Raw genomic sequence first — 13,458 nt, 5'->3', positions numbered from 1 at the left:
TTCAAATCCTAGAATGTCATGATATATGCCCAAGCAAATTAGAACCCCTGAATTTGAAAACGCCACAATGGAGCTCCCAGCTTGAGTTCAAAGTCATCAATATAACTAACTATCCCCTCTCCAAGAGGCATAGCTTATAGGAGACTCAACTGCTACTCTCCATCTTGCCTTCTTTGTCCTTTCAGAATGTAAGGATTCCATCAAAGAGAACCCCAATTTTGTGCTTTAAAATTACTTGCAAGTATATATTCATTGTTCATCAAACATCTATTAAGGACCTACTTGGTGCCCGGAACTGTTCAAGACACTTGGGATCCAGAAGTGAACAGTGCTGGGCCTCAGTGGAGTGCAGATGCTGCAGTTCTGGGGAAACCTCTTAATCACCTGCATTTTGTCCTCTCAGTTTCCTCTTACGAGTTTTTCTTTTTATGGTATCTCTGCATTTTATCAACCTCTATCTTTTTTGGAAGTTTATAATACAAACAGATATTGAGGTAAATCAATGCAGTGAGGAACGTCTTCCCACCCTGACTCTCCTTTCAATCCCACCACCATTCCCACTCCACACTCACAAGACATGGCCGAGAGACAAGGAGATTGTTTGTATTTCTTAAAATATAGTGAAGAAAGCACAGCGTGGTAAGCATGCTAGCAAAACTCAAACAACAAAACAATACCACACCTTAGTGACTAACACACAGGTCAACAAAGCCTCAAATCCTATGAGGAAAAATTTTAAATATGCATGCCTCAAATAAAGCAGGCCCTCATAGGAGAAGGATGATTGCTAGGCTTGAAGTTATTATCAAAGAAGGGAAATAAATCAGAACACAGGACATAAATTAATATCTGATGCAAACATAAGCCCCTACGACATGGGATGGGGGCTGGAAAGAAAAAAGGTCTCTCATGTAATGGATTTGAGAATTAACCAAACGGACCAAACAGCACTGAGGTACATACAAAGTAATGAATAATTTTTCTGTAACTAGAATTTGTGAATATATGAAGGTGCTTATATATTCAACCTTCTATCAAGTTCCTAAAAAAACTGTCTTTTTTTCTTTTTTTTTAGACAGAGTCTTGCTCCGTTGCCAGGCTGGAGTGCAGTGGCACAATCCCGGCTCACTGCAACCTCTGCCTCCTGGGTTCAAGTGATTCTCCTGCCTCAGCTTCCCAAGTAGCTGGGACTACAGGTGTGTACCTCCACGCTCAGCTAATTTTTGTATTTTTAAGAGAGATGGGGTTTCACCATATTGGCCAGGATAGTCTCAATCTGTTGACCTCGTGATCCGCCCGCCTCAGCCTCCCAAAGTGCTGGGATTACAAGCGTGAGCCAGCATGCCCTGTCCTAAAAAACTTTTTTAAGAGAACTCTGCTGTTTTATGTTTAGATACTTTATACAGTGACCTAAATCAGAAGTGCAATTTAGATTTTTTTGTGAAGCAGAAATAAGGCAGAGGACACAATCAGGGCAAAGTTAATGTAAAGATGAAACTGCTATTGACTCAACTCCCAAACTGAAAGGCTAACGCATGCAGCTGTAGGCTGAGCGGGAGCTCACCAGTTTTCGGACATCTTCACTCCACACCTCTCCTTTTGCAGGCTGCTCTGCATATAACGAAATCCCCAACAGTCTGTTAAGCAAAATATTCAGGCCTTCCATGCATGCTCCAAGAGAGAAAAACGGGCAGTACAGGCTGGGCTCAATATTATACCTATGAGAAGGAAGAGAGGTTTAACAGTATCTTTGTTTATTTCAATTTCTGAAGGTAAATTCAATTAACTTTTCATTTAACACTTAAGATCACTGGAGCTAAAGAAGGATTCAAACATAAAAGTGTATTTTTATCATTTGAGGGGTTTTCAGACAGTTTTCTTCAGAACGACAGTCTGATTATTACGAGTGTTAGCAGTAAGTCGGTAATTAAGGTAGATAGATCATTCCCCAATCTTTGTCCCTTCCACATTATTTACTCTTTCACTAACCCAATTAATCACTGTCTCAACTGCTCACTGTATACATTCCTTATACACATTTATATGCAAAATACGATGTTTCAGTTCTAATGGTAACTCTCATTTGCTGAGTTATATTCTAGAAACTTGTGACTTATATAAATATTAAATGAATACAAATCATGAGGCACAGTAAGTGAATTTAAAGTTCTCATCCAGTAAAATACTCATTTATGAAAAAAATGCCTGGAATATAAATAATCAGATCTTAATTTATCTGTTTTATAGTTATACATCTTAAATTAAGGACAACATAACTGGTAAGGCGAATTATTCTTCACCCAAAAATAACTTTTTATGTCCTACATATTCCAACATAAATCAAAGCAAATCCAAAATACGTGATTTGAATGTTTAGATTTGAGTCATTAAGTCAAGCCAAAATGTATAACCATAGCCAAAAATAATGGCTCTAGAATATTGTAGGTGCTCATTACACTTCTACCTTGTGGGATTACCAAAATATACATTTTTTTCAATTGACTTTGTGATTCTAGAATTCCACAACACTTCGTTCCACAAAATAAAGAGTTCCCACAAATTTATATATAAAATATATACAAACTTATATTTACCACTAAATGAATGAGTTTAGTAAGTGAACATAAATTGCACAACAAATGAGATTTTGGCTATGGACATCCACAAATTTACACCTTAATTTCTGACTAATTTTTCGTTAAACGGAAATCTTAGTGTTGGAAGAGACGCTCATGATCCAGTGCCCTCCCTCCCTGGTTTGTTCCCTCAAGCATACTCTCAGCAAACCTGCAGCATGCTGGAGGAGAGGAAGGAAGAGCCTTTGTGTCTAAGCAGCTGGCACTGAAGGAGGCAGAGATGTGGACAAACTACACTGTGACCCAGGCTTGGGGCAGTGGGCACACAGGCGGCGCTCAGTAGGCAGTGCTGAAGGATGTATGACTGAGCACTGCACAATGAGAGAGCAAAGGAGAGCGTGATTACCGTACTTGTGGAATGCAGAGTTGCACCAGGGAGTGCATCTCAGGCAGGAATTAAGAAACAATCAGTAGGGCTCTGTGGCTCACGCCTGTAATCCCAGCACTTTGGGAGGCTGGTGATCAAGAGGTCAGGAGTTCAAGAACAGTCTGGCCGACATGGTGACACCCCATCTCTACTAAAAATACAAAAATTAGCCAGGTGTGGTGGCAGGTGCCTACAATTCCAGCTACTCAGGAGGCTGAGGCACAAGAATTGCTTGAACCCAGGAGGCGGAGGGGTTGCAGTGAGCTGAGATTGCACTTCAGCCTGGGTGACAGAGCGAGACTCCGTCTCAAAACAAACACAAAAAAAAAAAAAAAAAAGAAAGAAAGAAAGAAAAGAAAAAGGAATCAGACTTTGCACGGCAGGGCTGGGATGAGGAATGGAAAATGGGAATCGTAATAGGAATTCTGGGCAGAAGCAACAGTGTAACTGAAGTATGATGACATATATTAGCCTGGTAACTTCTAGAAAGGATGTGGTTAAAGATGAAGCAGTTCCCAAAGCAGGGATAAATGGAGAAAGAATGGGAGTGGAGTCTAGGAAAGGCAGGCAGGGGTGAGAAAACAGAGGGCCTGCTCCACCAAGCTGAGGAACTAGAACCATACGCCATAGGCCATGGCCTCTAAGCTTCCTCACCAATGTACAGTAAAATAACTTTTGAGTATTCAACCTTCTACAAGTACATTTATAAAGCATATGCATGTGGTATTTTATTTCATTGCAAAAAGAAAACATTTTTATAAGTTGAGATAAAAAAAAAATATACACAGAATTTCTAATATTTTTATTTTATTTTATTTTATTTTTTTTTTTTTTGAGACGGAGTTTCGCTCTTGTTGCCCAGGCTGGAGTGCAATGGCGCAATCTCGGCTCACCGCAACCTCCGCCTCCTGGGTTCAGGCAATTCTCCTGAGTAGCTGGGATTACAGGCACGAGCCACCATGCCCAGCTGATTTTTTGTATTTTTAGTAGAGACGGGGTTTCACTATGTTGACCAGGATGGTCTCGATCTCTTGACCTCGTGATCCACCCACCTCGGCCTCCCAAAGTGCTGGGATTACAGGCGTGAGCCACCGCGCCCGGCAGAATTTCTAATATTTTATGACTACGCTCTCGATGAATTGCTTACAGATGCCATGTGGGAGACAGCTTCTGTAGGCCACAGAGGAGCATGTTTTCTGGAACACTGCACAGAGGACAGCATGGAGGGTGGGATGCAGGAGGCAGGGAGGGCTGACAGAAGGACAGACTTCCAGGCTTCAGAGGGCAAACTCTGACAGAGGACAGTGGGGTCAGGGATGAATGAATGTGTTTTTCCTTTGAGATGTAAACATCTCAGGACTGTGTGAGTGATTGGATGTGGAGGGTGATGAGAAAGACAGAACAGTCTAGAATAACACTCAGGTTTCTGGTTTGGACAAGTAAGTGGATGGTAGTCACTGTGTCAGCACAATGAACACAAAAAAAGGAAGAGGGGAATCTGGATGTGTTTGTGAAAGAAGGGAGGAGGTAAGGTGCAATGATGGGAGGATGGAGGGCTAACAAAACACAAACTCCGTTTTGGAGACACCGACTGTGAAGAGCCCCTGATATGTCGGACACTCAGGACCCCAAAGCTGACAAGACCAAGGAGACTTCCTTGTCTAGCTGTTAGAGCCATAGAGGGAGATATGGCCATTAGGGGAGAGCAACGTAGGCTGAGGAGAGGGTAAAGGGCAGACCCCTGAACTTCCAGAGCAGGGTCCTGGGAAGGAAGACAGAGGACAGTTCACAGCTACTCAACAGCTGAGAGAAAGGAGAACCATGGAAAGAGGGGAGAAAAGAAATGATAAAAGGAAGTAGTCCAGGCTTGAGGTTTCCACTCCTGCACACGAAGAACCTGAAAGTCACCACTGCACCCTAACAAGCAGGAAGCTGAACAAACTGAAAATCAAGAATCTTGTTAGATTCAGCAGAGAATCGAGGCCACAGAGCAAACTGCTGCTCCTCAAACAGGAAAGACAGACAGGCAGACACAGAGGATCACAACTTACCAGAGCAGAAACCTCCCACGGAAACTACTACCAAGGCAAGAAAGTTTAAACTGTAATTGGCAAATTGCTGAAGGCTGGGAGGGGGCAGGCTTTGAGAGTTAAAAGCTTCAGCGGTGCCCAATCTTACAGGGAATCCCACCCTTTTATGAGTTTCACCTTCAGACGTCCTACAACAAGTTCTCATCGTTAAGATCAATAAAAATACTCTCATGTTTCCATCAAGAAGGGAAAAATAACCATTTTGATTTCCGCCAAAGCATTTTGTTCTTCTTAATAAGATCCTCAAAAGTAACTACTTTCCCAAAGCCTAACCAGCCTGTGGGAAGGGAAACACCAAGCCAAGCCCCTCTAGTGTTATGTCTCACCTAAGGAGGAAGAACTGAGAAGCACTTGTGAAGGCCACAGCCCAGAGACTGAGATCTGATCACGGGGTTATAGAACGCAACCTCTCTCTCCACACTCTACCACACCATCAATAATGCTCCTGTACAACAACAGGAAATGCAACTGAAAGAACTGCACCATTCAGATCCTATTTAAGAAGTCTCTAGGGACACTTAAAGACGAGAGGAGACAAAAACGAGACACTTGTCTAGTGTCAAAAGCTTAGCCTTTGACACCACAGCTACTGCAGTAACACGGCCTAATCCCTAGAAAAACATAACATTTCCCACTGAAGACCTATTTACTTCAATTCCTTTTACCTAATGAGTACATCATGTCTAGGTTTTAACAAAAAAATCCAAGGCACATTAAAAGACAAAAAAACCACACAGTTTGAAGAGACAGTAAGCGCCAGAACCAGACTCAGATGTGGCAGAGATGCTGGAATTTCAGACTGTCAGTTTAAAACAACTATAATTAATATGCTAAGTGCTCCAGAGGGGAAGAGTAGACAACATTCAAGCACAGATATGCAATGTACACAGAAAGATGGAAACTTAAGAAAGAATCAAGAGAACATGCTAGAAATCAAACACACTGCAATGAAAATGAAGAAGGCCTTTGACAGGCACATCAGTAGACTGCATACAACTGAGGTAAGAATCAGGGAGCTTGAAGAAATGTCAGTGGAAACTTCCAGAACTAAAATGCAAAGAGAAAAAGAATGAAAAATACAGAAGAGATCATCCAATAATTGCAGGACAATTACAAAAGTGTAATGTACACATAATGGGAATACCAGAGACAGAAGAAAGAAAAAGAAACAGAAGAAATATCTGAAGTAACAATGGCTGAAAAGTTTCCAACGAATCCAAACTAAATACAGACACCAAACCACAGATCCAAAAAAAAATCAGAGAACACCAGGTGGTATAAATTCCCCTCTCCCAAATATATCAAAGTAAATTATATTTACACTGCAGAAAATCAAAGACAAAGGAAAAAAAAATCTAAGACTTTGGAGGAAAAAAAAAAATCACCTTACCTACAGAGGCGCAAGAATAAGAATCACATCAGCCTTCTCTTCAGAAACCATGAGAGTAAGAAGAGTGTGTGGTTAAATTTTCCTTCCAAAGTGGGAAAATAAAGAATTTCTTAGACAGAAATTGAGGGAATGTGTCACTAGTAGATCTGCCTTGAAAAAAAAATGTTAAAAGAAGTTCTTCAGAAGGAAGAAAATGATATAGGTCAGACGTTTGTATCTATATAAAGGGCATTAGAGAAGGAATATGTGAAATAAAACAAAATCTTGTTTTCTTATCCTTAAGCAATCTAACAGATAACATTTTTTTCCTAAAAATAATAATAGCAACAATACATTAGTTACAGTAATACCTTATGGATCAGTGAGACATATGGCAGTGATGTTACAAGGGTCTGGAACGAAGAATTGGAAATACTTTGTTGTATTATAAAATACTACTTTTAAAAAAGCAAGTTCTTTGAAAATATCAATAAAACTGTTAAGCCTCTAGCTAGGTTAACTTTAAAAAAGGAGAGACAGAGAAGACATATTACTAATATCAGACATGAAAACGGAACATTACTACTGACTGCACGGGGCATTAAAAGGAAAATTAAGAAACACTATCAACAACTCTATGCCCACAGATTTTATAACCTACATGAAACGAACCGTGTCCTGGAAAGACAATTACCAAAACTCATGCAAGAAGGAGATAATATAAACAGATCTACATCAAAAGTTAATTAATAATTAGTAACTTTCTAAAACAGAAAGCAACAGACCCAGATGTTTAGTGAGTTCTACCAAACATTTAAGCAAAAAAATTAGGTAAAGTTTCTTTTACAATTTCTTCCAGAAAACAGAAGCAGAGGTAATACTTCTTAACTCATTAAATGAGGTCAGCATTACCCTAATACCAAAGCCAGACAAAGACATTATAAGAAAGGAAAACTGCAGACTATTTCTTATGAACACAAATGCAGAAATATTTTCTCAGCAAAATATTATCAAATGAAACATAACAACGTGAAAAAGAATTACACACCATGACCAAGTTGGCTTTATTTCAGGCATGCAAGGCTGTTTCAACATTTGAAAATGAACTAAGGTAATTCACTACATCAACAGGCTGAAGAAAATTCATATCAATAGATGCATAAAAAGCATTTTTAAAAAATCCGACACTTATTCAGATAAAAACTCTCAGCAAACAAGAACTTTCTGAACTTGGTAAGAACAACTACAAAAGAAAGAACCTACATTTAATAACATAATTAATGAAGGAAAACTAGATGCTTTCCTACTAAGATCAGGAACAAGGCAAGGATGTTCCTTCTCATCACTCCTATTCAAGACCATACTGGAAGTCCTAAGTAATGTAATTAGACAAGAAAGGAAAAGAAAAGTGATGGAGATTGGGAAGAAAAAAATAAAATTGTCTGTTTGGAGGTAACATAATTACCTATGTAGAAAATCCCAAAGTACTGACCAAAAACCTCCTGGAACTAACAAGCAATGATAGCAAAGCTGCAGGATACAATGCTAATATAAAAAAGTCAATCGCTTTCTTATTGATCGGCAACGAACAACTGGGATGTGAAATTTAAAACACAATACCTTTTATATAAGCATTAAAAAGAAATCTGTATTACTCTAACAAAAAATGTGTAAGAGCTATATGATGAAAACTGTAAAACTCCAAAGAAAGAAGTCAAAGGAGGTCTAAATAAATGGAGAGAGATTGTATGTTCATGGATAAGAAGACTCAATATTATCAAGATTTTTGATAAAGAAGCAAAGGCAATTCAATGTCTTTACAACAAATACTGCTAGAACTGGACATCCGGTAAATTTTGACAAAGACCTTATATCTTTCACAAAAATTAACTCAAAATGGCTCACAAACCTAAATGTAAAATGTAAAACTGTAAAACTCCTAGAAAATAACACAGGAGAAAATCTAGGTGATCTTGGGTTTGGTGATGACTTTTTAGTTGTGCATTTAATTGTGCATTTTACAACCAAAAGCAAAACCCATAATAAAAAATTGATAAGCTAGACTTCATTAAAATCAAGAACTTCTGCACTTCAAAAACCAGTTAAGAAGATGAAAAGATAAAAGGCAGGAATAGACACTTCACCAATAAAGATCTACAAATGGCAAATAAACCTATGCAAAGATGCACAATGTCATATGTCATTAGGGAATTACAAATCAAAGCTACCACCACGTGCCTATGAGAATGGCTAAAATCCAAAACACTGACAACACTAAATGCTGACAAGGATGTAGCGCAATAAACGCTGTCATTCGTTGCTGGTGGGAATGTTAAAATGGTACAGCCACTTTGGAAGACAGTCTGGCAGTTTCTTACCAAACCAAACATACTTTTACCCTAAATCCAGCAATTATGCTCTTTCATATTAACTAAATGAGTTGAAAACATGTCTACACAAAAACCTGCACATGAATGTTTGCAGCAGCTTCATTCATAATTTTTAAACCTGAAGCAACCAAGATGTCCTTCAACGAGTGAAAGGATAAACCACCTGTGGCGCATCCAAACTATGAAATATTAGTCAGCAATACAAACAAATGAGCTATTAAGCCATAACATGTCATGGAGAAACCTAAAATGCACAACGCAAATGAAAGACGCCAATTTGAAAAGGCTACCTATTCTAGGATCCCTACTGTGTGACATTCTAGAAAAGGCAAAACTATGGAGACAGTAGAAGAGCAATAGTTCCCCGGCACGAGCAGTGGGGCTGGGGAACAAGAAAGACAGGTGGAGCAGAGGGGATTTTTAGGAGTGAGAGTCCATGATAGTGCCACGAAAGATGCATGTCATTCTTCATTTGTCAAAGCCAATGGAGTGTTCAACACAGAGTGAGCTGTAATGAAAACTACAATCAATATTATCAAATGTATCAAATGTACCATAGTAATGAAAGCTGTTAATAAAAGTGAAAACTGTGAGGGGGAAGTAGAGATTTATGGAAATTTTCTTTATAAACCTGAAAGTTCTCTGAAAAATAAAATTATTAATTTTTATTAAAATGAAGTCAATTAAAAAAAAACACAAAAAGAAGTCAATAGTGCCATCATTGGGAAACCATGCATAAGAGGCTTACTTTTACACTTTCTTACAAGGGCCCAGAGCAACTTCAGGCCTAGTTTTGCTCCACTAATGATAACGGTATCCTTCTGAGTGCTCCGATAGTCCAAAAATTATCAGGATTTTCCAATATGGCTGATGGGCACACGAATCCTTGCAACCCTGTGTAAGCAACTGTGACTGCTCCCTGGCTTCCCCAATGTAGTTCTCGCCCCAGCCTCACATTATTTCCCATTCCCAATGCTCTCAACAGGATTCAAGTAAAAACTCAAGAGGATGTTCTTCCAATTTCCAGAGCCCTCTCGGTATGCAGCCTTCTCTGTGACTTTGTCCTGTGCACTGTTGCCTGCTTGACCTCCAAGCTCTCCCAGCTCCTGTCTCTACTCAGGGAGGCTACCATGGTCTACTTGCAGCTCCAGCCTTTGGCTGTCAATTTGGAAATTCCTCCAGATAGTCAGCCGGGGCAAGGTAGGGCTCATTAGTTTGTTTCCTTTCTTTCAGGGATCACCCACTTGCACTGACAGTTGTCCTATGTCTGAAAATTATTGTCTAGTCCATGCTGTTAGATTCTTTCTTCTGTGTATATAGGAGGGAACATTTGGTTCCTGTTAATCTTAGCCAGATGTCTCTTGGTTTTTTATTTTTAGGACAGATGATATTTACAAGTGAACAATAAACACACACTTTCTTAGGAGGGGAAAGGAAACGATCAAGAATGCCAAAGGCTACTGTGTCTGCCCAGTGGTGTCCACTTAGAGCTAACCTGGGCAGTAACATGAGCAATCAGGACCTGAAACCAAGGTCACCCACAGGAGAGAGTGCCCCCTAAGAAATCAGGGAACTGGAAGGGGCTGGAAGAACAGATAAACTGGTGGATCTGGGTTCCAGAAAGTGTTTCTAAGTAGCAGAGGCAAACCAGAAGAATATTAGATGGAAAAGCAAAAGGACCTGGGCAACAGTGTTATTATGACCTCCTGCAGGAGGGAGCTGGGCTGCTCTGCAGCTCCCAGAGCAACTTCCCACCCTGCCCAGCGTGCCTCTGTGTGCTCCACCTGGAAGGCTTTGGGTAGGAAGAACCTTCTTCTAGAATGTCAGGTGGTTTCACTACATGTAGTGACACTTACGGATGGGGAAAGTTTCTATGTTTAGAATCATAAATGAGTGCTGATTAAGTGCAGTGAGTTGGAACTAGAAGACTTGGGTCTGAAAGCAGCCTCTACCACTTACTGTGTGATTCTGAGCCAATTAGGTCCTTCACCAAGTTTCAGTTTGGTCATCTGTGACTATAGGGAGAAAAACCATACCTGCCTGTGGTTGCAAAGTTTAAACGAGGTAACGCCTGTGAAGTTCTCAGAAAAGTGCACATTATATTCAATACTCAATATGAGTAATCAATAAATATTAGTCACGCTGATGAGGAGAAGAGGAGGAAGAGGAGAAGCTGAGCCCTGTGCATATGTTCTGCTAATTACAGAACCCCTCCGGCTGCTCTCTCGATCACAGAAGGCCTCTGCTGTTGGAGCAGCCCTGACCACTTATACAACCCACCACTTGCAGGGGCACTCACTTGACCTTGGCCTGGCCAATCTGAGTACTCCTATACCTTGGATGCAAATGTCTCTGAACTACCTACCCTAGACTCTTCACTTCATGTCAGTTAGTCAGTTCTCTCCTCTTCTTAAGATAGTCTGAACTTGGTTTCTGTCGATGATAACTGAAATTGTCCTAATATATTAGCCACCTTTTGAATTTAACGGCCTTAAAAATGATCTTTTGTAGGATACATAGCACAGATTTTCACATTAGAACGACGGTCATAAGGACTACTGGTATTCAGAAGGGATTTATTTGGGGGATGGCATCCTCGTCTCATCAAAACACATTTGTTTGGGTAAATGAAAAAATATTAAAACAAAGCCAGATGCAGTGGCTGATTCCTGTAATTCCAGCACTTTGGGAGGCCGAGGCGGGCAGATTACTTAAGGTCAGGAGTTCCAGACCAGCCTAGTCAACATGGTGAAACCCTGTCTCTACTAAAAATACAAAAATTAGCTGGGCATGGTGGCGGGCGCCTGTAATCCCAGCTGCTCGGGAGGCTGAGGCAGGAGAGTCACTTGCCCCCGAGTGGTGGAGGTTGCAGTGAGCGGAGATCACGCCACTGAACTCCAGCCTAGGCAATAGAGCTAGACTCCACCTCATAAACAAATAAATAAAAGAAGATACTGTCTGTTTTGAGGAAAATAAGTAAGTCATTTATCTGTTATGACATTGAATCAGACCAGACTGACCTTAAAGAACAAAATCAAAAAGTTCAAACCACAGAACATGAAGAAACAGAAATAAAACTTAACTACATAGTGCTCTAACGAGATAATTTGATTATAAAAAGCAATTCACTTTTTTGTTGCTAGATAATAAAAATCAACACAAAAATAAAAGGGAATAAAAAGAAACTTTACATATTAAAATTATACCCTTCTTAAGATTATAATGAAAACATAACATTTATTTTTATGGAAAAGAAACATAGTAAAGCTAGCAACAACACAGCTTATTTTACTAAGCCATAGCCTCCAAATATTTACTGACTTACCCAACGACCATTACACCCATATATGTTAGGCAAAATTTAAGGAAACAATTTATCTTGGAAAAAAAATTTAAGAATAGAACATAAATTTATATAATATTCTACATACAACTTCAATTTGTATGCAGTAAATGAAATCATTGTGAATGCTGAAAAGCAAATGTTATTACCCTAAAATGACTGGGAAGAAATGAATTTATAAACTTCCTGTTTTAAAATAAAAATACCTCAATAATAATGACAATGGGCAAAAAGTATACTGTCTTGTCCCCTGGCTCACTATGCGCACCTCCAGAGGTAAATATCCTGGGTATCCTTCCAGGCATTCCCTACGCACATTCTTAGAAGTTCATGCATCTAAACTTTTATGTATACATAAAACTATTTTGGTACAAATAGAATCATACCATTCATACTATATTGTAATTTCATTTAACATAAAAATATATAAATGATACGTATTTTTTACACATATATTTCTCGTAAAAATATAATTTGAAATACTTTCCAATTCAGTATATAATATATAAAGCTCTATCCTGTTTTCTTTCACGGGTGCAGAGTCATCCACAGCAAACGCTTAACAAAAATTACTTCATGCATCTCCTGCTGTGTCGTACTTCGGCAGAGGAGGCAAGATCAATGTCAGCCTGAAGCATCAATGGGGGAAGTATCTGACCACTGACATCGTTTGGACTTTCCCATATATGGGGATGTTAAAGGAGTCCAAACTTTTCATCGGTTTTATTATTGATTTTAACCTCTCTACCAAAAATGCATCCTGTTATGGCTGCCACACCCAGAGTTCAGTTCCCTGCCTTGGTCTGCCTCTGTTCCTTTTAACTGACAGTAAGCTGCTGTTAATTTGTTTAAGTGATACCATAGTGAATATCTTTGTCACACCCACCCAAGCCTATCCATAAAATAAATTGAAGAAATGACATTGTTGCAAAGAGTATGAGATCTTAAATTTTTTGATGGATATTTCCAACTTATCCTCCAAAAAAAGTTGTTCTAACTTACATTCCTACCAACAGTGTGTGAAAATACCTAGTGACCTCATTCTTGCCAATGTAATTGTTATTTTTTTTAATGCTTCCTTTATTTTCCTTCTTTGGCTATGTATGCTGCATTTTCTTTATCTTTCTAGTAATTTAATATCTTATTGATATTTCTAGTTTACATTTCAGCTTCTCTGGTGGTTATCTCTATTGCTTTTTATTTTTTTTTTATTTTTGAGATGGAGTCTTATTCTATCACCCAGGCTAGAGTGCAGTGGCATGA

The 13,458-nt window shown here is 39.2% G+C and overlaps 1 protein-coding gene across 2 annotated transcripts in view; it reads right to left on the bottom strand.

Moving 5' to 3' along the window:
* Positions 1–13,458, bottom strand: part of MIPEP (mitochondrial intermediate peptidase) — a 163,723-nt gene that overhangs the window by 104,687 nt on the left and 45,578 nt on the right. For both annotated transcript variants that reach the window (XM_032260084.1, XM_032260085.1), the window contains exon 11: positions 1,565–1,718. In XM_032260084.1, coding sequence (XP_032115975.1) covers positions 1,565–1,718 — 154 coding nt within the window. The remainder of the gene's footprint in view (positions 1–1,564; positions 1,719–13,458) is intronic.

This window comes from Sapajus apella, unplaced genomic scaffold (assembly GCF_009761245.1).
Source record: "Sapajus apella isolate SASKATOON/1434 unplaced genomic scaffold, GSC_monkey_1.0 scaffold114, whole genome shotgun sequence".
NCBI classification, from domain to species: Eukaryota; Metazoa; Chordata; class Mammalia; order Primates; family Cebidae; genus Sapajus; species Sapajus apella.
This window is presented reverse-complemented; position numbering and strand designations above follow the sequence as displayed.